This window comes from Lutjanus erythropterus, chromosome 17 (assembly GCF_056507025.1).
Source record: "Lutjanus erythropterus isolate fLutEry1 chromosome 17, fLutEry1.hap2, whole genome shotgun sequence".
Classification (NCBI taxonomy): Eukaryota; Metazoa; Chordata; class Actinopteri; order Lutjaniformes; family Lutjanidae; genus Lutjanus; species Lutjanus erythropterus.
Genome location: NC_139333.1, coordinates 30,241,556 through 30,266,971, shown reverse-complemented (window position 1 = coordinate 30,266,971; position 25,416 = coordinate 30,241,556). Strand labels below are relative to the sequence as shown.

The window sequence follows — 25,416 nt, the reverse complement described above, 5'->3', positions numbered from 1 at the left end:
AATTAACATATTAATGTATGATTTATACTTTCAAAATATAATATTTATACTACTAGTACTACTACTAATGATAATAATAATGAGCACCTTTAATAACAGAGTTTACAAAGCATACAGTGACGTTAATCAGTGATAAAACAAAACAATTGTTTTGTTGTGATTGGCTTTTATCAGACAAATATTTCATTAACAATAAAATGGAAGAGGACAGACAATATTAGTCATTAGTGATTTCTAATTTTAATTTCAGAATTTTGTGAGCAATGTTGACAAGAAGAGGGTTTGATCGTTACCACAAAACCCTCAGACAAATAAGGTAAAATAAGTGTCATTTAAGTTGATCCATAGATTCTATCCAGTGAAGCATTTCTTACAAAAGTCAAAGAGACTTAGATGTAAATTGCTCTTATATGAATTGTGCAAAGATGTCAATGACTTCATACTTGATAACATTCTCACAGATTTTTCTCTCTACTATAGAGACATATTCAGCAGACTGCCTTGTTATTCACTGCTCATTATTTTGAGTCTATTTAATTTAATTAATTGTAGCAACATTTATACATATTGTATATGGAATATGGCGCACCTTACGTGCGGGTAATGTGAGTTATGATTAAGAATGGCGGAATGATATAAGTAAGACGTGACAACTTTTGTTGTCAGTAATCTTTTGTCCTACGTTTTGATTCGGAAATTGAAGTGGATCGAGTTACACAGATGAAATAGTCCTGTGATCTCGCTTTACCCACAGCCCTTCTTTAGTTTATTTAAACAAGTAAATTTACAGTTAAGACAGAAAGAGAATCCTGTCTTACACACACACAAACACGTAAAATATGCTAATGCTTTTTTCTTATTAATCTGAGTGTAAAACCCCATTTTTTTTTTTGTTTTAATGAATATATGTATCTCTAATTCAGTCCTTTAGAAAGCAAAAAACCTATCAAAACTGGAAATGTTTGTAACAGATTTGATGATTTAACGTGAATTTTCTATCACATTTTTTTTTTTTTTTCATTTTATATCTTATCTATTTACTTGTATGATGTTGGTGTAATATTACAGTGTTTCGACGGTGTTGGAGTTTTCTTGCTAATGTTACTGTTGTCAATAAAGTTGGGGAAAAAAGCTCGCTGATAGTGTGTTACTGTAGCAACGAGTGGAGCGTCAACATGTCCGCACGCCGGGAAAAGAAGGAACGACTAAACGTAAAGAATAATAAGCTACAGGTTATAACTGCTCCTTTCTGCTCAGTTTGTTGTGTTGTGTGTTTGTTAATTTGACAGGAGTAATTTTCTGAGTGTCTGTCCTTCCTCTTCAGACAGAGGACACAGTCTTCCTACAGTGGGACGCGCTGACACACCAACACATCCAAGAGCTGCTACAGAAACCTGCCGATGAACTGCAGTCGTGAGTAGCTTTTTTTTCCCACTTCAGTCGTAAGTAGTATAAAAGTAATGTGACTTGACTCCTTTTTGTTACTTTTGATTACCTCAATAGTAATTGGTGAAATTGTTGAGTCTAATGTAGTTTTTTAAGTTTGTTTGTCCAGATATTCCTTCTTTTGTTATGCACAGATGCGTGTGTAGATGAATAACTGTGGACATTTAAATGTACTTGTCAAGATGCTGTCAAAGATGAACTGCCAGTAGTAATGGTATTTACAGGTTAGCTAGCTATAACCGGATTTATGTGTAGTTAACATTAACAGTTGGTCTGTACAGTTAACGTTAGCATGTGGTCTGTGTAGCTAACATTAACAGGTGGTCTGTGAAGCTAATGTTAGTAGTTCGTCTGTGTAGCTAACTTAAACTGTTGGTCTGTGTAGCTAACATTAACAGGTGGTCTGTGAAGCTAGTGTTGGTTGTTGGTCTATCCTATAACTGTGTCTTTAAATTAGATATTGAGTTCTTAGATATTTTTTACAGCCAAAGACAGAACTATCACAGTACTGTGTTGTTACTCCTCTTTTCTGATTTAAAGACTAAATAATGTTAAAGCATTTTTTTTCACTACAGGTCATGATAATAAACTGACTGTAAGATGAGCTGCTTTCATGCAGACCAGAGTGGTGTTGTGAGACTTGAGAAAGTGTTATGTGATCACACTGTGCAATGTATTTTAAAATTGTAGTCCTGCTAAAAAAAAAATCCCTATTTTTACTAAATGCAACTGAAATCTTTTGTAATGTGATGGAATACAGTTACCTTTTTTGTATCCTAACTACGTAATTCTTTTGAATGTAATCTTTAACTCTTGAGCCTGCAGAATTGTATGAGTATCTATAACATTAAATTGATAATTAATGTGTTGTGGTTAATATTTGTTTGTGAAAAACACCTGTAATGTAACACTGGGTAAACAGTCTAGACTTTCTCCACAGCAGCCATATTGAAATGAAACAGTAGTATAAACACAGCTGGTACCAATGATACTAATTAAGGTCCTGTACCACGTAGTGAAGCAGAGCCTTTCCAGTGTTCCATGATAAAACAACAGCAGCCTGAGTCTGTTTGACCTGTGGAACCCGTGGAACCTTAATTAGAATCATTGCTAACACCTGCGTTCATGTTAGTCCTGCTGTGACAGAGGTCTATTTAGTTTAATCATCATTTCACAGCTGTTTCATCAGGATGCTGAATGCATCATCAATGCATCATTCACAGACGCATGGCCCTGCTTTATTTTTATTTTCACTCTGTTTATTATGTTCCTCTATGTTCCCACTGTGTGTCCTCATCAAGTGTGTTGTATTGTCAATTGTTGAGTGTTGTTTATATAGGGTGAAGTCAAAGGCCATTTTCCACAATGTTGATGTTGTTTGACAGCTAGTCATAGCCCCAGGGGCTGTGTCAGCATGATTTTGATTATTTGCAGGTCAAATTGACAAGCTAAACTGGGCAGTGTTGGTTGAAAATGTAGTTTACCAACTTACTAGCTGCTTCACAATGAAAACTGAACTGTATCTTAACTGCTCTCAAAAACAGGCCAACTAAAATGACTTTCAAAATGTAGTTTCAACTACCTCCAAAGTATGTCACAGGAAATTATCACAATTACAGCTGCAACAGTTAATAGATTATCAATTATTATAATTATTATTATTATTATTAATACTTTGTAGCCATTTCGATAAAATCCTGATTAATTGTGCAGCCCTATTTGTTATTATACAAATGTCCTTATCGCAACATTGAATTAACTTTCATTTTATACATTATATATATATATTTCTTTTCTACTTTCTATGTAATTTTAATACATTTAATGTATTTTTATCATTTTTGGAGCATTTTTTGTAAATACTGATATAAAAGATACTACAAGAAATAGGGGATGTCATGGTTTTCTTTACAAACTGCGAAATTTAGATAGCAACCTTTTTTCAAGATTGTTCAACCTTAATATAGAGAATTTTACGTTTGTTTGTTTATTTATTTATTTATTTTTAATAAAGTGAAAGAGTTTGCTTATAAGCTTCCAAAACCCAACTTCCTGTAATCAAGAGTCAAAAGAAACACAAATATATAGAAAAAGATATTTGATGAAAAAAAAATGACCAAATTAACACACGTGCATGCTGTATTTAAGATGTAAGTTTAAAACATTTATTTTCCAGATTTCAAAGCATTTAAACTGAAAATAAATTGGTGGTTTGGGGATTGATGTTTTGTGGCTGTGCAGGGGGAGGTAATAGTAGATGGTGTCTGTAATCCCTCCAACAAGATGCCTTAACTAGCCATCGTTGTCAGCGTTGGTCTCAGGCTGGACATCCTGTTGTCCTCCGATCTAAGCAGGTGAACCGTCTTTGTCGGCATTAACATTTGATATGGTTGGATCAGAGACTGTTAACTAATTTCCGATGCTTCCCCAGAGTCCGATATCTCAATGCAGATGTCGAATTCTCTCAAAAGTTCCTGTGTTTAAATATGTTGATAATGCTATGGTGATAGGGTTATAACCTAACACTGATGACATCATAGAGTCCATGCTAGATCAAAGGACAGGGTATGTGATGTCATCACATTCCCTTTGGTGATATCACAGCCACCTAACATTCTCCATCCATCCATCCATCCATCCATTGTCTTCTGCTCATCCGGGGCCGGGTTGCAGGGCCAGCAGTCTAAGCAGGGATGCCCAGACTTCCCTCTCCCTGGACACTTCCTCCAGGTCTTCTGGGAGGATCCTAAGGTGTTCCCAGGCCAGCCGAGTGACATAGTCACTCCAGCGTGTCCTGGGTCTTCCCTGGGGCCTCCTCCCAGTGGGGCATGCCACCTCCCCAGGGAGGTGTCCAGGAGGCATCCGATATAGATGCCTGAGCCACCCCAGCTTTCTCCTCTCGACATGGAGGAGCATTGGCTCTACTCCGAGCTCCTCCCGGGTGACAGAGCTCCTCACCCTATCTCTAAGTGAGCACCCCACCGCCCTGCAGAGGAAACTCATTTCAGCCGCTTATATCCAAGATCAGTGCAACAACTGCAATACTGCTGCCGCCACACCAATCCATCTGTCAATCTCACGCTCCATCCTCCCCTCACTCGTAAACAAGACCCCAAGATACTTGAACTCCTCCACTTGAGGCAGGAACTCTTCTCTGACCCGGTCGAGAACCATGGCCTCGGACTTGGAGGTGCTGATTCTCATCCCAGCCGCTACGCACTCGGCTGCAAACCGCCCCAGTACAAGCTGAAGGTCCTGGTTCGAAGGAGCCAACAGGACAACATCATCCGCAAAAAGCAGAGATGAGATCCTGTGGTCCCCAAACCGGACACGGTCGAATGCCTTCTCCAAGTCCACAAAGCCCATGTGGACTGGTTTGGTAAACTCCCATGAACCCCCAAGCACCCTGCGGAGGGTAAAGAGCTGGTTCAGTGTTTCAGGACCAGGATGAAAACCGCATTGTTCCTCCTGGATCCGAGGTTCGACTATCAGCCGAATTCTCCTCTCCAGCACCCTGGAATAGACTTTCCCAGTGAGGCTGAGGAGTGTGATACCCCTATAGTTGGCACACACCTATATTTGCAAAGTGGCCACATCCATATTTCCAACAGATTGGTAATGTTGCTCTGTATTCTCTGGATGTGTAAATATGCAATATTTAATATCCCCTTTTCTGGCACTAATCTTCTACCCCCACTTTTAACTATAACTAGGCACCCATGCACCCAACTACTGTAAACTATAGTTAAAGGAATAGTACAACCAAAAATGAAAATTCAGTCAGTATCGATTCACCCTCGTGTTAATTGTGAGTCGGCTTTAGTTTTTCAGTCCACAAAACATTGCTGGAATTTCACAGGAAAACAGTGTTGCAGAATCTCCCAAACAATGGAAGTGAATGGTGACTTGGATTATGCCAGATGAACAGTATGGAGGTATTTTATGGTTTCTTTCCAGTTGTTTTTTGTTTGAAAACTGGTCACCATTCACTTCCATTGTTTGGGAGATTCTTCAGTGTTGTTTTCCTGTGAAACTCCAGCAGTGTTTTGTGGACTAAGAAAATAATCCCGACCCTCAATTGGCATGAGGGTGAGTAGACAATGACCGAATTTTTATTTTTGGATGAACTGTCCCTTTAAACTAGTAATCAGACTACATGAACTACACCCCAACACTCCTTTGTTTTTGAGATTTCTGGGTAACACATAAGCTAACACATAAGTCATGACACTAACCAGGATTTTAAATGCTTATGTTAAGAGTTGTTGTCATGTCATGACACCTTTTCCATTAATTTGAATTTTACCACTTTAAACTAATATTTTGACTTGAAATAGTAAATGGTGTGTCAGGTTCTTCTCCATACTGGACTTAAATTCCAGGAATACTAAAGTCTTTCAGTATTTATCATGATGTTGGCCTAAAGGTATCAAATTTAAAGATATGCAAGCTTTTAAAATCCCTACTGTGTATAGGCTATGTTTTTATTGTAAGAATGTGAAGTCCCTTTTGGTTGCTAAAAGTCTAATTAACCAAAAACAACAAAAATTGTTTCATCAGCATTTCAGTGATTCTATGTTTGTGAATTATTACTGCTGGCAGTTCTGATCCGGATGTTCTCTCTGTCACCTGCAGGGAATTAAAGGTGGTTCTGGGTTTTAGGAACTATCAGACTTGTATGAAGGAAGCTGCCCTGCTGGATTTCTACATCTGTGGTTTCTGGTGGGCAAAAGAGGCCAACTTCAGCCCCGCACAGACCTCCTTCACCATGGCTGTTCTACACATGCTGCTGGAGAACATCAGAGGTGAGGAGGCGGACGCGCAGCAGGCACACTGGAATTCACTCCTCTTATTTTAAACATTTATTTGAATACTTATTATTTAATCATATCAGATTAAATGAGATTACACTTTAAAGGACCACACTAGGGGGTTTGCGGGTTTTGCATGCATTATCCAATTCACTACAACCATCATTAACATTTCAGTGTCTTTTGCTAACAATTCCAGGCAGCTGTTAGTTTCCATTCATTCTTGTACAGCATGAAAATCATGTAGCAGACTGCATCCATTTTTGTCTAAATGACATTATTGATGCATGGTAAGGAAGCTGGATTGCAGAGTGATTTGAAAAAGTCTGCTCTGCGTTATTACCATGTAAAGACAGTGTAACTCTTTCAAGAGTCTGTCAATAGATTTTCTTTATTTTGACCAAGTTTTTATTATATTTTCCAAAAGGTTTGTACGTCAACAGACTCCCTAACCTTCACCTAATCACATAACATACTGGTATACCAAGACACCGATTTTTTTAAATTACTTTTCCTCCTTCTCCTAATAAATGTGTAACTTTTAAAGGGATAGTTCATTATCTGCTCACCCTCATGCTAATTGAAGGTCAGGTTTAGTTTTTTAGTCCACAAAACACTGCTGGAGTTTCACAGGAAAACAGAGTTGCAGAATCTCCCAAACAATGGAAGTGAATGGTGACCAGTTTTCAAACACATAAAAACAACAGAATAAAAACATAAAATGCCTCCATACTGCTTGCTTGGTCTGATTCAAAGCCCCAACATGCAGTTCGGACACCGTCACAACACACTTACACACACACACACACACACACACACACACACACACACACACACACACACACACACACACACAGTTCAGACAGTGTGCACATGAACGTGGCTCCAAGCTAAGGATCTACAGTGAAGATTCAGACTAAAAACATGGTGTAAATAACATTTCTTTAGTCAACTTGGCATGTTGGGTCTTTAGGAGACTTGGATTACACCGGACAAGAAGTATGGAGACATTTGACTCTTTAGTTACTCAAACTGATTAATCGATCAGCAAAATACTTGATTGATTTAATAATCAATTAATAATCGGTTATTTGATTAATCATTTCAACTCTACAATCCAGTACTATAGCCTGTCATTAAATCCTGCCTGTTTAAATAAGAATATTAGAGATACACCTCAGTATAAGGCTATCTGATGCAGAACCACCACAATGTTAACTATAGCCTCAGAAATGACCATAGTGTTAAAATGACATTTCAAGTTTCACATATACAGTATATGAGCTCTTTCAGGGCTCATGAATGCTGGGATAATGTGTTAGATTGCAACAAATTGTACAGATGTTCCTTTCTTCAGTCTGTGTAATACTTGGCAACCTTCCAGATTTTCCAAGGAGACTCATGTTTGTCATTGCCCTCTCTGTATTTCCTCACAATTCTCCTGTCTTTCTTCCAATTTATGATGCATTTCACACCTTATTTTCTTTTTCATGATCACAACCTGTTTCTGACTATACAGCGTGTGTACACCCCATACAACTCTAAAAGTTTCCACCCAGGCAACATTACGGCTACACCAAACCAGACTTCCAAAGAGTTTCTATTTCTTATGTAAAGTTTTAAAGACAACGGGCATGTACTTTGTAGTATCTGCTGCATCCGTTGTCTTTTAGGGGCAGGGACAAAAAGATTTAAGCAAGTTCACACCTGAGGGTGGAATTATTCTGTAGTCTTTCCTGAGAATTTAAAGTAAATTAAAAGTATACAACATAAAAATGCTGCTGCAGTGTATTCAATATTTTGTTATTTTCATTCTGTAAAAGTCTCCAGAATGCAGGAGACAAAGGCTCTGAAACTCAAGTTTTCATATTGAAATCCACTCTGTTTTTGAAGTCTGGTCTATGTATGATGACAAACTACAAAACATGTGAATTAACAACATTAATAAATGAATGTAGAATGTGTTGCCACAATGCAGGAACTAGCAACTTAAAAAGTAAATACCTTGTATAACTGTATGCCGCTACATGTCAAATATGGCCTGTGCTTCTTTGCCATATTCCAGAGAAACAGCTGTCTTTAGTGGAGAACTTGGTGGAGTTTGCGAAGGCCTTAGAAGCTGCCTGCCGCTGCTCAGCTTCAGAGGCCGACACCACTGCACTTCTGAACAGAGAGAAGGCCACAGCTCTCATAAGTTACATCAGAAACAGGTCAGGAAGAGCTAGGTAAACTCTAGATGTGGACTTTTTTTTTCAAAATCTGTGTAGAGTGTGACTCACTCCGAGACGCCTGGAAGCTTACAAATGCAAATACCTCCTGTAAACCCCAGCCAACATGTCCATGTGGGCTCAGCGTGCGTCACTGATATGCTGGCATCAGGTTGCATCCATCCATTTGCTCTGTGCAGCCCCATGTGGGTTATGATGGTGTTCACTAACCTGCATGGTAACAACACATAGCAAACATACAGTTTTGACATCAGGACCCGATTTGTTCCCTTTAATGGTCCCGTCATTAACCCACATAATGAAGTCCTGATCATCACCGCTCCATCTGTAACACACACCGGCTTTACCTGCAACACACAGGTGGAATACATACAGAACATGGAGCTGACAGACAGATCTGTATGCCAGGCTGACAGGGACAGTGTGGGCGGTGGACATGTTGACTGGGTTCATTCAGGAGACACAGGGATCACAGCATGTTTAGTGAAACACAGCAGGTGGACAAACAGGACATGTTGGCCTCTCAGTCGCTTCAAATCACAAGACATGAAAAGGTAATACAGATTAAAATGTTATCAGTATGTTGTCAAAGTTTCAAAAGTAAAACTACGAACCTTTTCAGAGAATTAAAATAGTTTTTATTGAGTCATTAACATTTAGGCACCATTTAATGTTGTAGACATTCAGGCTGAGCTCATTTGTACTTGATGTATATTATTATTATGCATTAACAATCGATCATATTTTACAAGCTGATTTGTAAATAAAAAGATCATATGCAATTGATGTTGTAACTACAGCCACTCAATAAATGATGTAAAAAGTATAGGGCTGCAACCAAGCACTATTTTATTATTGATTAATATGTTGATTATTTTATTAGTTAGTTTCTTAGTTGTCTGGTCCATAAAATGTCAGAAAATGATATTAATACAGATACTGTTTATCCATACAGATTCTTATCAGTACTCTTATTTATATTTCTCACCATAATTTGGTGCAAAAAATAATGACATGAAAATATGTGAAAATATTCAACAGCCTTTGTTTTTTAGAAATAACAAGTTTAATTTAACAATTAAATTTAGTAAAGTTAGCCCACATTTTTGAATGTCTTGCCCTGTCCAGCATTTATGTAAGAGACCAGTAAAAGACTGGTACTGATTTAGTATTGGTTTAAGAAAAACGGTAAAGAACAGTAAACTGAATATTGTTGACTTGTGGACAAAACAAGACATTTGAGGACGTCATCTTGGACTTTGGGAAACACTGATCAACATTTTTCACCATTTTATTGACCAAACAACCGATCAATGACTGAAGAAAATGATGAACAGATTGATGGATAATACAAATAATCATTACAACTTGACCATGTGCTCTAAATGTCTGGACCTATTTTTCAATTGACAAGATTTTGACAGGATTAATTAATTAATCAAGGAAATGACTGACAGATTAACGGACAATGAAAATAATAGTTACAGAGATATTCTTATGGTGATGGCAGATGAAGACATAAAATAAAATACTTTTCAAACATACACATTCACTGAGGAAAACAAGAAGAAACTATAACTGACAGGTTTCTTTGACTTGGGTTCTTCTGTGATCAGAGAATTTTGACTTTTTATTCTTAAAAAATGACTCAAAATGATTAATCGATTAATAAATCCTGTCACAATCTTGTCAGCTGAAAAATAGTTCTGAATATGTTTGGAACTATTTTTCACGTCTTTCCTGTAACAGTTATTTTTTTGTTATTATCGATTAATCTGTCGATCATTTTGTCTATTAATCCATTAGTTGTTTTGCCCATAACATGTAAAAAAATTGTGAAAAATGTCACTCAGTGTTTCCCAAAGTCCAAGATGACGTCCTCAAATGTCTTGTTTTGTCCACAACTCAAAGATGTTCAGTTTACTGTCAGAGAGGAGAAAAGAAACCAGAAAATATTCACATTTAAATAGCTTAAATCAGAGAAATTGTACTTTTTTAATTAAAAAAAGTACTCAAACTGACTTATCAATTATCAAAATAGTTGGCAGTTAATTTAATGATCGATTAATAACCAATAAATTGATGCAGCTCTAATAGGACACCATGTCTGCTTCCAGACAGGTGTCACATTTTGAGACATGAAACTTTGTTGTCTTATCCTTTAATTTATCTCCCTTCTGTATAAATATGTCATTTATCACAGCTGGAAGGTGCTGGAAAAGCTTGAAAGTGCTTGAAAAGTGCTTGAATTTGAGTTCAGAAAAGGTGCAGGGACCCTGGACATGTGAAATAGTTCTGTGCTCTTTTAGCCTCTATTGTGTTTGAATAATTGAAGTGATGCAGCTGACCCTGTGTATTGTTTTGGCTGCAGTGTGTTTCAGAAATACACACTCTATGAGCTTCTCTTCAGCACATCCAGAGAGGAGCTGCTGACAGGCATGGAGGTGAGGCGGCCTCTGATTCCTCTGTGTGTGTGTGTCCATGTCTTAATGCATTTAAATATCATTTAAAAAATGCCCGTTTTCCAGAGGAGCATCGAGGTGTTCGGCTGTCAGGATGTCACTCCACTGGAGGAAGGCATCTCCACTGATCTCTGCTTCTAGTGACCGGCTCTGTCTCTCCAGAAACACAAACAGGTGATGATGATGGACAGATGGTTGGATGGACGGACAGCATCACTGTGAGCAAGGACTGACAGCAGGGCATCGTCCATCTGTGGACTGAGACTAGAGAAGCAGTCCACATTATCTTTGTCCTTTGTCTCTGTACCATTCAAACAGCTCATGTGACTATAGACTGCCTCACATGGATCACATAACACATAAATTAAACGATCATTTATTATGAACTAGGCTCATTTTATACTCTATTGGTCAAATGGTATGTAACAATGACAGATGTTATACCTGGTAGTCATTTCTTAGTACAATAAATTCAAGTGCTGGACCTAAAAGAGGGAGGTATACCAGTTATTCTACACATTTTCAGCTGATTTGTTTTCCTTAACAAAACTTTTCAAAGTTTACTAGCTAGCTAAAAGGTAAAAAGTTAACAAAATGCTACAAAATGTGGCTAACTAAAAGGTAACAAAAGTTAAAAATTGTTCACTGACTAGTTAAAAAATTAACAAAATGTTACAGATTGTAACATTGTTGTAAGATTGTTGTAAAATGTTAATAAAGCATTACATGTTTGCAAGCGAGCTGAAAAGTTAACAGGATGTTACAAATTGTTTTATAACTAGCTAAGAAAGTTCATTAGCCTAGTTAGCTTACTCGTGATGGCTCAGCAGATAAGTTCTGATTTCTCCTCCTTTGAGAAAAACGTGTTGGATGAATTAATGGAAAAATATGGACAAATAATAGAGGATGAAACAACACACAACAGCACAGAAAGGAAAACAGAGACTGGCAGGCAGCAACTGGCAGACTGTTATAACAGATCAACTAGCGATCCTTCTTCAAAGAAGTTGATTGTGTTGCTCAGTCTGTCTCAAAAAGGCAAAAAGTTAAACCACTGTCACTCAAGCTCACATTACATCATAAAAACATAAAATCATCATTAAATCATGCAATAAACAACAAAGTAACAGTAATACAACATCTATATGATGAACAACGATTGAGTCAGGTTTAAAAATCCTCTAGGTCCAACCCAGCCTCGACTATGAAACTGATGCATCTGCAGCGCCGTACCTCATAAGCACACTATGATTCAATTTTAATTGTTCAAACCTTCATAAGTGAAGAAGTTGGTCTTTGACCACTGTACATACATGTACTGTAAAGCTCAGCAGAGTCAGAGCAGATTAATAATGCAGGTAGGAATGCATGAATTTCAGATGGGATGTTAACATCTGTCAATAATGTATGAGCTTATATTGCAAGCTTATATGTTTTATTCCATATAGTGTTTCCCACAGTGAACAGGCTTTTCAGTAGTTTGGTGAAAAAATAATAAGGCAACTTGTCATCATGAATCAATCTCAGTTTCTGATTTTGAACTCAAATGTTAGAGGAGATGGACTAACAACACTGTCAGTTGTCTTCCTGGTGTTTGTACTGTGAACTGGATGGTAAATAAAAAAGTCCACTCCGTGCCCTGGGTGCTCTCAGCCCTCCATTCAGCAGCATGTTTCAGATGCAGACCTGTTTTTAGCCTGTCACAGATTGCCTGTGCTGTTCTGGTCTGCTTCCTTGTAAATGGTATTTTATCCCCTCCATCCTTTCTCCCTCTCCTCTGCATCTGTGGTAATAATAATCACCACATGTTTTATTTAGAAAGCTTTTATCAGGGCACAATCTCAAACGGCTACAAGGGGAGAGGGTTCACATAGGAAAAGTTCTCTGTCCGTCTGTCTGTTTGTCTGTGAGAGAGAGAGAGTGAGGAAGGATGTTTGAGTTTCCCAGGATTCTAACAAGGCATGTGGCTCCCATCAGGCCTTAGGAGAGAACCAGGAGAAGGTTCACAACACCTTCATTGAGAGGAACATAGTGACACAGAAAATAAATTCATCTGTATTCATATGACATTATAATGCATTTATGAGGCTTTATAAAACCTTTATAAATGTTTATAATCATGCATGCATGCCAGCATTCATAACTCCACGCCAAAGTTTCAACAGTGAACTCAAGTCCTGGGTTGCATTTTACATTTTTAATTCAATATGTCAAAAGAATAATGTCTTATAAACATCAATAACAAGCCATAGTATGACTTTGTGGCCTTCATGTAACATGCCATTTCACAAATGTAGAATTTATACTCTGTTATATTTATAACTGGCTAAAGTTATGGTTGTTATAATGTTTAATAATACACTATGGCATGACATTTAAATACAGTGATAGCGCTGTATAGAGTTATTAGCAATTGTCTGGTGTTTATAAGACATTATTCCATTTCAGAAACAAATAATTTAGAATCTTATCATACTCAGATTTTTCTATTAAACACTATTGTCTTTATGGCATGGTGCTATAGAGCATTATGAATGCTGAACTTATATTACATTATGTCCACCACTTTAAACTACTGACATTTATGGAGTTTTAGAAATCCTTATAAGTGCATTACAATGTCTTATGAATGTGCCTGTAATGCTTTATAGACATTACTTTCATTGAAAAAAATAATTTGCAAAGAAAAGTCATCCATCAATGTCTTAAAATACAAACATTATTATTAGAACATTGGCGAGTCAGCAAATAGTTAACAGTTAAACAGTTGCCTATTTACACATCCTGCAGGTACAGAGGAACATTAATACTCAAGTGGAGTCTTGTTTGTCTTCACCTGACGTCCAATACTGCCTTTTAGCTCTGTCTTCACTTGTAGCTGCTAAATACACCACTACGTTCTTCAGGTGCAGGTGCTGTAAAAAAAAAAAAAAAAAAATCATACAGAAATTTAATTAAATCAACAAATATTTTCTCATTAATCTGCTTACATATGCTACTTTTATTTATTCAAGCCAATTTCAGAACACTTCTGAACTCATAAACGTCTAACTCGACGTCTTTTGATTTGAAAGAATAAGTTGAATGAATGTGCTGCTTAAAATTCATCATTTTATTAAATTTCTTTAAAAAAAACATACATCATTAGTATATTAGCAAACATCCCAGCATGCATTGTTTGAGAGTCAAAACTCTTCTGAGACACATGTTATATATAGTTCAAAGAAAACATGTATGATGGAAAAATCTAATAAATTATAATCAGTGTTTAATGTTAAAAATGTCCATCAGTGTGACTGAACAGTTGCTGGTTCAACTCAAGTACAACGGAATTAATATCAGATTTATTTGACTATAAGTGTTTCATTACAAAATTACCTCAACTTTGGAAAACAAATTCATTTATTCATAAAATGAAAACAATTTTTTTACAGTGTAGTCTCTAACTGTGTCTTTTTTCCTTAAAATCAGCTTCCTGTTGCTGCTTGAAACAAGGCTGATGAGAGTCACTGTGTCTGTAAAACCAAGACGCTGAAACACTGGAATTACACATAATTATTTCATTTGTTAGTCATAATCAACCACAGTTTGTCTTCTGCCGTTCTGTGATAATACATTGCAGTTTATTCAACTGTCTGGGACCAGTTCTGGAGAAAATGTGACAAGAATAAAACCTGATGTAACCTCAGAAAGAATGCTTTTATTACACCAGAGAATTTACAGAACAAATGTGGCGTCACATTAGAGCTGCAGTCAAAACTCAGTAATTACATTCAGCATGTTTGTTCATCCTGGAGCTGCTCAAGTGAGCTGAACTATTTCATGTTCAAGTTCATTGAAAATTATGAATTTGATTAACACAAAGAAAGAAAATTCTATTGGTACTCAATATTACTTATAATATATAAGTTAGTAGAACATCTAATTGAATTTCCAGTTGTCACTGCTTACTACAATGAATTCATTTAAGAATTCAGTTTTACAGTGATGAGGACTAAAATCTACTTGTGGTTCTAACTTCTTCTAAGATGTGTGGAGGCAGTCTTTAAATGTGTGTGTGTGTGTGTGTGTGTGTGTGTGTGTGTGTGTGTGTGTGTGTGTGTGTGTGTGTGTGTGTGTGTGTGTGTGTGTGTGTGTTGTATGACAGTTGTCAGATACAGTCTGCCCTCTTCTGGACAGTAATTCACATTGTATCGTCCAGGTTTACCTGCCATGTAAAGAATCCCAGTGTTCATGTGTAAATGAACGCATTAAGAAATTTGAAAATAAATGAATACATAGAATGATGCTTCCATTAGTTTGACAAAGAAATCTTAACTCAAGATCCAGTCATTGTTTTTTTTCTTAATCACATCTCATGGTCTTCATCAGTCAAAGGTAAAACAGTTTATGGTCTTTCCGCTGTGTAATGTTCATACATTTGTTTCATGTTCCTGTCCACAGCTCTCACCATCAGTTCTATCAGTTATAATGACATTGTTCTCTGCAGAGTTACTGCTCAGATTTCAGAACACAACCTGCTGTCCTTCTCACAGTTTTTATCCCAGTATATCAGCATTAAAGTCAATTTATATCACTGGTAAAAACAACAAAATAGTGAATTAAAAAGTCAAAGTTATATCAGTCATAGTTTTATGTAGTATATTTTATTTTTATTAAAACAAAAACCCACTTAATGTAATATATATACTAAATATGCACCACTTCACTTTTTTCAGTTCTGATTCTGATATCTGATGTTCAATATTTGCTGTATTATTATTATTATCATTATCACAAATAGTAAGGAGTAAGATTATATGAGGCTGAAACTGAACCTCAGTTAAATGATGAGACGTTACTTGTCAGTTGATGTTGATGCACATCCAGTCAGAGTTTTCAACATCTGGAAAGCTTGCTTAGTTTGTGTAATGTAACTTAAGTAACTTTTAAACTTTTCTCTTTTGGTCCATGGCTGAAAATATGGACACTGATTGGTGCTGGTATTATAGAAGGGGAACTCACTGATTGTAATGCAGATGCCATCAATTTCAAATGAATTTTGAAATGAATGATTTATAGATCACAGGTGTGGAAGTTACAAATGTTCTTCTCTGAATCTGTGTAAGCAAGGCTTTTACAGTGTCTTTTACAAATCTAGTTTACACACACCATCAGAAATTATCTCAAGACTAAGTTCAAGTATAATTCTTAGAACATGTTAAATGAGGCCTCTGGTGTTGAGTCAGGATGTTGAATCGTGTTAACTTGTTAAAACAAATGGGAGCATTTCTTGTGTTGGGAATAAAAAAAGGCCATATTGAGGTTTGTTTATTAGTCTGAAGAAGAACATTGAATCATTTTATTAAGGGTCCTTCTTCTAGCATGTTCCTTGAGTTCCTCTTGCCAGCTGACATGCAGTAGTTTTATATCTGGAATGACCTCATCCTGCACACAAAGACGAGACAAAGCACGAGTCCCAGAAAATAACTGCATAAAAAAAAGTGGAAGACTCACTGAGCTCTGTTCCTTTAATGACATCAGAGTTACTCAGCAGTTTTAGTGGAAACATGATCCTACCAAAACACAGATTTACTGCTTTTAATCAGTGCAGAATATGACCACTGAGCTCGTAAAGCAGATGTTCAATTACACCCCTCTAAAAACTTACTTCTCTCTCCTGAGGGTCTGTGGATTCCTGAGTCCTCAGCAGTGACCCAGTGTGGGTTCATGACTGGACTTTCATGTGACACCAGATGATTCTTCATGAATACTTTTCTGACCACAGGTTCTCTTTTCTGTTCTAATTTAACAGTGAGATAATGGAACACTGGAGTGAAACCTGAGCTGTCACAGTCAAAACTCACAGCAAAACTATTTAGGTCAGGTTTACTCAACTTGCTTTGCCCGGGGGTCACTTTTGCAAAATGACAGGATACCAGGAGCCAGTTAAAGGGATAGTTCGCCCAAAAATAAAAATTCAGTCATTATCTACTCATCCTCATGCTGATTGAAGGTCAGATTTAGTTTTTTAGTCCACAAAACACTGCTGGAGTTTCACAGGAAAACGGTGTTGCAGAATCTCCCAAACAATGGAAGTGAATGGTGAGCAGTTTTCAAATGAAAAAAATAACATATAACAACTGAAATGCCTCCATACTACTCATTCTATTGTGATTGATTGGTGATTGCAATATAATTGATGATAAGTAGGAATGATCATTTTTGTGTCACAATTTTCATTTTCACAAAAAAACCAAAACAAAACATAAAATCATGATGATGTATATTTATTGAGGTCTGAACCAAACAAACATGTAGAGAACAATAGTTTTTGGCTAGAACATCTCTGCAGCCCTACATCACTTCATTATAATGCTGCTTCTTTTATCTTTTTGATCATGAAATTTATTTTGTCAAGGACTTATTGGATAACAAGGGAGATTTTCTTACATATGATTCATTAGTGTTAAAGTATGGAGATGTATATACATACATATTTAATGATATTTGTTTTCATTTGTCATATTCTTTGCTTTGTCAATATGTACAGTGTTACATCATGTCAGTGAAGCAGTTTGAATTGATTTGACTTCCAGAAGGTATCAGTGCAGTCTCTTTATTATGGAGATTTATGATTAAAAAAAAAATCACAGGATGATTTAAGTGTCTATCACCTCCATATTACAAACTATAAGTGGTTGGTGAATTGTAAAATTCTTATCCTTTTAAAACATAATTTCTCATCCATATCATTTTCAAACATGTTGGGAATATTTGTTTGATATTTGTCTTCCTCCCAAACAATTTTTAGGTAAATTTACTGTTCAGCTAATTCAACATATTTATGGGTTTTCCCATTAAAACCTTTTCACAAGATGTTGCAAATAAGAAAAAATGTTTAAATGATGGTGAATAACTGATGATGATGTTTGTAGATTTTGTGCTGAGGAGGTTGAGAATATAATGCTTTTATTTTGGTTCTGTTCTGTTGCTGCATGTTTCAGGCAGCAGGTGGCAGACTGGTGGGCTGAACAAGTTACCCCCTCTCAATATAATGTTAGGTTTTCAGGATGATCACAGCAGTGTATTGCTGAACACTGTTGTGCTGCTTGGCAAAACTTCTATATTCAGAAATTCAAAAACGTGTTTCTTTTCTCTGGGATTTTTTTTTTGCATGAAAAGATGAAAAGATCATTTTGAAAGGTAGAGCTAAATAACTGGTTATAAATAAATGGAAGTTCCTGGCAATAACAAAGATCTGGGATGCTGAATTGTGATTGATTGTTAATATCTTTTTATCCTCATATTTTTTTTTTTACTGCAAGAAATGATTTCTTATACGCTATTTAAAATGTATATGCATGTATGTATGTATGTCTGTATGTCTGTCTGTCTGTCTGTCTGTCTGTATGTATGTATGTATGTATGTATGTATGTATGTATGTATGTATGTATGTCTGTATGTCTGTCTGTCTGTCTGTCTGTATGTATGTATGTATGTCTGTATGTCTGTCTGTCTGTCTGTCTGTATGTATGTATGTATGTATGTATGTATGTATGTATGTCTGGCTGTCTGTCTGTCTGTATGTATGTATGTATGTATGTATGTCTGTATGTATGTATGTATGTATGTATGTATGTATGTATGTATGTATGTCTGTCTGTCTGTCTGTCTGTATGTATGTATGTATGTATGTATGTATGTATGTATGTCTGGCTGTCTGTCTGTCTGTATGTATGTATGTATGTATGTATGTATGTATGTCTGTATGTATGTATGTATGTATGTATGTATGTCTGGCTGTCTGTCTGTCTGTATGTATGTATGTATGTATGTATGTATGTCTGTATGTATGTATGTATGTATGTATGTATGTATGTATGTCTGGCTGTCTGTCTGTCTGTATGTATGTATGTATGTCTGTATGTATGTATGTATGTATGTATGTGTTTTGTGTTTAGTTCTATTTATTGTAAATTTATGGTTATTGTCATCATGTTTGTAACACAAGATACACTTGCTATTTATGTTGTGTTCAATTAAAAATAACAATAATAATAATTATAATAACACTGTTTTATCTTTACCAAAACATTGCAGCTTCTGTGATTTGGATATTTTTTTTGTCCATATTACGATTTCAGTAATATTTCAATTAATTCTGCAGTCCTAAACAAACAATAATAATAATGCTATTTATTAGATATAATGAATAAACACTAAAAGGCCCATAACTTATCTGTCTTTGAAATTCTTTATTTTCAAATTAACAGAAGCTGCAAGTACATGGAAACAGTACCTGCTAATGATCACATACTTAACCATGAAATTTAGTCATAATTTGCGATTTGTGTCATTTCAAACATATTACAATCTATTTACCATGAAATTATGGGACCTGGAAATTGAAGTGTTACCAAATTACCTTCTACTACAGGGTAGTAGGACAGCAAGAGCTGTGGAGCTGAGGACACAAGGAGCCTGGACGAGGTGGGACCTCCCCAAAAGAAAGATCACTTGGACCGATCTGTGGAGGCTCGAGCCGCTCTTCATATCCTCCCTTCTCCTACAAACCTGCACAGACGGGGGATGCAGGAGGGCCGTATGTGCAAGTTGTGTGGTCAGAGAAGAACCATGGCGCACATCTTGTCAGATTACAAGACGTCATTGACCCTCGGCAGGTACAGATGGCACCATGATAACGTGTTATTGATGCTGGCAGACATCTTGGTACAGGAACGAAGGAAGAAACACCAGGCCGAAGCCAAAAACTCAACCAAGCCCTCCTTACTTCAGTCAGCAAATGGATGGGAAATAAAAGTCGACCAGTTCCCAGATGTTGTGCTGTCCACTACCCTGAGGCCAGATGTAGTCATCTGGTCAAAAGAGGGATGGAAAATCGTTTTGTTAGAGCTGATTGAACCATGGGAAAAGGTTTGTGAGGAGGCTGCAAAGAGGAAAACCAGCAGACACCAGTGATTGTAGGGGCAAAGGAAGGCACAGCTGGCTTTTCCCAGTGGATGTGGGCTGCCGGGGATTCCCCCTCACAGGCAGCACGGAATCTGTCAACCAGTGTCGGAGGAAGAGGCCAGGAGAGGAGAAAAGCAGTTCAGAGTTTGGGAGAAGCAGCTGAAGGAGCCTCCTGCTGGTTATGACACAAAAGGGAGGAGATGAGCTGGAAGCCAGGAGGAGCAGGGCAGTGAGCTGACCACCACTGACACCACCCGAAGACCTCATCTCCTGGCCAAAGCTACAACTAGACTAGCCATGACTGGACTAGTTTGGAGTTATCATCTTACAGATGTATGTAAATCTGGGTTCAAGAATTGACACTAGTCCTGCAGGACTTATAAAGTCCTAGGAGTATAAAAGATACATTTACAGAATCAGAATGATCTTTCTTCTTCTATCTTATTTCTGTGTAACTTTTGTTCCACTTCAGCTAACAGTTGTCTTCCCCTGAAGATCTCACCGTCTGATCCTGCAATTTGTAAAGATCAGTCCTCTCTGTTACTAACAGCCTCACCTTTCCCATCATGCAACACTGCCATATCTGTCCCTCCTTCCTAGGAAAACTGTGTGATTCCGTTTATTTTCTTTGTGAATTAGAAAATGGTCAGAGGACAACCTGCCACCCTATCAGGGGCCAGATTTGGCCGGGAAATACCACTACAGGTAAGAGGAAAACATGTTTTTTGATTTTGGGGTGAACTGTCTCTTTAACACTGCACTTTGCAAAAGCCAAATAAGAAAACATGTTGTTCCCTTAATATATATAGTATACATTCAATACAATATACAGTGACCATATTGTCCCTCATAATCATTTATGTTCCCTCAGAACAAATGACACAATACAGAAATCAGTACAGTGGTATTCAGGTTTGGGGAGTAACAGATTACATGTAACAGGATTACATAATCTGGATTTTTAAAAAAGGTACTGGTGACTGTATTCCAATGTTAAAATAAAGAATGATATCCTACCATACACAGTGACACACACAGCTGTCAATTCATTATCATGGACTCTAGTTAAAAAATGCTTCCCTGGGTGGAAATGTCAACATTTTTGTCTTTAAATTAATCAATCAATCAATCAATACACACAACAAAGGAAGGAGCAGCAGGATAATAAACCTAACAATCAGCATAAAACACTTAGAGCTACCCTTAATCTATTATATTGCTATTTAATTGGCATCTATTTTGGTAATTGATCAGTTATTTTGAGTCATTTTTTGAGTAAAAAAGAAAGTCTAAATTCTCTGATTTCAGTTTCTTAAATGTGAATATTTTCTGGTTTCTTTACTCCTCTCTGACAGTAAACTGAATATTTTTGAGTTGTGGACAAAACAAGACATTTGAGGACTTTAATCAATATTTTTCACTATCTTGTGACATTTCATGGTCCAAACAACTTATCGATTAATTGAGAAAACAATCAACTGATTAATTGATAATGAAAATATTTGTTAGTTGCAGCCCTAAAAACACTTTATTAGGCAAAATAATTTCACCATTTTTTATGTTGAGGTAATCCAAAAGTATGAAAAAGTAATCAAGTTACATTACTTTAATATTATGATACTTGAATTACATTACTGACTACATTGTTAACAGGTAATTAGTAACTGTATGAGAATACATTTTTAAAGTAACCCTCTTGACTCTGGTAGTATTATGGTAATAACAATCCCACAAATCATGTCTCCCTCAGGGTGCGTTCACAGACACACCCTCAGTCTCAGTCTGATGTGTCCAGATGTTGGTGGTGGTGGTGGTTCATGCCTGCCTCTCTTCACTCCCAGCACATTCCTCCATCGTCATGTCATGTAAAACCCTGTTTTCTCTGCAGAATCACCACCAGTCTCCACCCTGAGGGGAACCCTGCCAGTGGAACTCAGCAAATTGTTCCTCCAAAACTTTTTTACTTGATCATTGTTGCATTAACACGAGTCACGGGCTCCATTCCAACTCTTAATTCCTGCCTTTTCTTCACAAATTCATTAACTCATTGGCACACTGTTTTAATTTAGATGTATTCCTCATCCTCTCAGGCATTATTAATGTTACTTACATAATGATGGTATGGCTCTCTGTATTTATCATCCCCCTCTCCCCAGAACATCTCCCTGCAGTGACTGCACTAAATGAGCTTCCTGCACCTCCGCCTGACTTTGCTTTATTACTCAAAGTGCTGTAATGCTGTAATGCAGTGGTGATATATGGGCGGGGGTGATGGAAAATAGTTGCATGAGCAAAAATAAAAAGTGTGACAAAGGTCAGTATTTATGGACGTACCAGTTTGTGCTGCATGTGCTCTGCATCATGACCTTATAGACATGCTAATGCTAGGATCACATGACAGGATATTTCTGCCCTCTGAGATGATCACTGCGTCACAGGAGGTGATCATACAGTCACACAGACCACATGTTGGATCCCAACCAATCAGAGCTTGTATGACGTACAGTGACTTTCATCTAACGGCACCAACAACCATCCTTCACCTATTAAAAATACCATTATCACCATGTAAAAATACTTCAATTAAAGGTGCAAATGTATTATCTGCAGAATGTAGTTAGAGTAAAAGTACTCCCTCTGCAGTACAATGTCCCTGTGACTGATGTGATCCTCTCTGACATTAGATTGTTAACCCTCTATGGTACGCATTATGATGCCAGTGAGGTAAAAAATGTTTGGAGTGTTTTTATGTCTCAAAATAGACTAAATAAACATAATTTGAAGAATTTTTATTTTTATTTTTGGAAGTTTTTGGGGTTCGTTGCCTGTAGGCAACATTGTACTATAATGGTGCATAAGTGAAGGATGTTCCAGCACTTTTTCCACTCCAGATTCTTGGCCTTTTCTATTGCTTCTGGAAGAGGAATTGCAAACCAGCAAACTTGCTGAGCATTCAATAAAAATATACAGAATAATTCACTATAATTGTCTTTTACAATGCACCCCATCTTGTGCTGTACTAGAAATACCTATCACTGTACTGTCACTTTGGCTGCCCTCATCCTCATCCATGTCACTTTCATCCTCCTCATCAGTCTCCCTTTCTCCTGGCAAGTATTCTTTAAGATCATCCTCGTCACTACTTAGTCCTAGGTCATCGTCACTGTGCTCAGCTAAGCTGGAAGTTTAATTTCTACCCTTTTCCTTAGAGGAGCATAGAATGAGGCTGAATTCATTCTGTCAATGAATGAAAATGTGTGTAAATTATAAGAAAACAGGACAGGCAAACTTCACTAGTAGACTATATAGTAATATAATATAATATAATATAATATAAAATATCTTAAACACACACTACCAAAATCTTATGCTGCTATAGTGATTCCATAATGGTTCACTGTTGCATAAAGGCAACATTGCAATTTTCCATGATGGCACGTTGTTGCCTCAGGGCAACAGCTGCATTTTAACATGTTTCCAGTATTAAATTAGTAAATAAGTTGCATGAAACTATCAAAACTTAAAGTTTCCTCACCTATTAGTGTGAAGACATTTTTTTCCAGGTGGAAAAGGGACAGGAAATAACTTTTTGAGAGTCTTTTTTTGCAGCAAGATAGCAGAGCTGTCTCCTTAGAAAAAGCCCACCAAGAAGGGTTTCAAAGTGGCTTCCTGGAGGTCATGTGACAAATTAAAGCATTGTTACTGGTTCCCTATGGTTTTCCCTCTTTTTTAAAGTATTGCATCATTTAAAGGGATGCATTGTGGAGATGTGACAGGGCAAAAATGGGTTTGTTGCCTGAGGGCAACACGGTACCATAGAGGGTTAACATCGAGGCCTCAGTGTTAGAGCAGAGTTTTGCTGCTGTAGCTGCTGGAGGTGGTCGGACAAGTTACAACACCAAGGGTTTCATTTGGAACATGGGCTTAGGACGTAATTTTAATCTTAAGAAAGACCAGGTATAACCAGGTGTAAGTAGTTATTTATGAAACCTTGGTCTAGTCTAGTCCACTTGAGTCAAGTCTAGACTTAAGAGATGTACCTGCTGGTTATGTTGCAGTTTGGAAAACATGCGTCCAAGTCTGCAGTGAACTTAACATCAGCTTTATGAACAAAGTGACAGGAAATATCAGTTAGAGATGTGAGAAAGTAATTGCAGCACTCTCCTAAACTGCATGTTTGTGTAACATTCTGGATTTTGTCATGCTGTTTCCTGTTTTATTTTGTAACGCTACCTCTTGTGTCATTTCAGTTTCCTGTGTTTTCCCGCCTCTCTTCAACCACACCTGAGGCCACGTACTTACCATCCCTGTGTATATATACTCCCACCAGCTCCATGTCTTTGCCAGATTGTCTTTGTTCTCTGTGACGTTACTTCTAGCTTTCGCTGTGTTTGGTTCCCTGGATTGTTTGGACTTAGCCTGTTTATTGGATTGTAGGATTGTGCTTTTTCTCTGTCTGTTTTGTTTGCTTTTTTGGATTCTAGTAAAGACAGTGATTTGTGTTTGAACCTCACTCTGCCTCCTAAATGTGTTTCTCTACACTTGAGTCTGAACCTACCAGAGTTCTTACAGTTTTTTTTGTTTTGTTTTTTTTAATCACCATTGGTAGACAGTAATGAAGTACATTTACTTGAGTAACTCCACTACATTTCAAAGACATATTGTACTTTTGACTCCACTACATTTATAGGAAGGTTGTTGTTACTTGCTCTTTTTTTCTTTTCTAAAATGCAACTGGTCACATGCTGTGTTCATGTTCCTGTGTAGCCAAGTAGCTCAACAGACCAGTGAGTTCTTGAAAGCAGAGTTGTAGTTTGTTCGTGGTGACAGACTGTACGGTAAATGTTGCAACTACTCGTAGTAAATGTGTGGGGAGGAAAAAAAAGCCCAGCTGTTTTGAGGTCCTTCTTGTTTTTGATTTTTAAAAGAAAGTACCCCAGTACTTTAACTCGAGTAAAATTTTGACTGAGCGACTTTCACTTGTAGTTGAGTAGTAATTGACCAGGAGTATCTATACATTGACTCAAGTACTGGGGTTGAGTACTTCGTCCACCACTGTTTGTCCCGCACTATTTACAATCTTCTCTACCACAGCCGGGAGCTTGCCTTCCGAAAAAAAAACCACCTAATTTCAAGGCAACTATTTTGGCTAAATGTTGAGCGTTAAGTCAAACTCAAACTCTCAAGTTTTGAAATAAGCTAAAAAAAACCTATTTCATTTTCTTCCTTCCTTTATATAAACTCAAAATTTTGACTTTCAGAAACCCAAGACATTCTGTATTTTAAAAATTGTTCACCTGATTTATGACTATTGCTGCTATTGGTTGCTTAAAATTTAAATGGATGCAATTGAATTTATTAAATTATTAACCACTGTTCACTTTTACTTTAATGAATTTCCTAAATAATTTTTGAAATACAAAATGTTGATTCCAAAACTCAGATTCCCATTTTTCTACAAAAGAAGAGAGAATGACAGAGATGGTTTGAAAAACCTTTTAAAAGTTTATTTCAAA

The 25,416-nt window shown here is 36.9% G+C and overlaps 1 protein-coding gene across 2 annotated transcripts; it reads left to right on the top strand.

Annotated features, from left to right (window-relative positions):
* The first annotated feature begins 584 nt into the window (after positions 1-584).
* On the top strand, positions 585-11,614 carry cabcoco1 (ciliary associated calcium binding coiled-coil 1). 2 transcript variants are annotated; one of them, XM_084741177.1, is made up of 6 exons: positions 585-1,232; positions 1,325-1,413; positions 6,082-6,251; positions 8,323-8,467; positions 10,857-10,929; positions 11,014-11,614. In XM_084741177.1, exons 1-6 carry the CDS (start codon positions 1,176-1,178, stop codon positions 11,086-11,088), a joined length of 609 nt encoding a protein of 202 aa, XP_084597303.1. In that variant the 5' UTR covers positions 585-1,175; the 3' UTR covers positions 11,089-11,614. The 2 variants fall into 2 exon arrangements, with proteins under 2 accessions (XP_084597303.1, XP_084597304.1); XM_084741178.1 differs by having other exon boundaries at positions 10,994-11,614.
* The last annotated feature ends 13,802 nt before the right edge of the window (positions 11,615-25,416 follow it).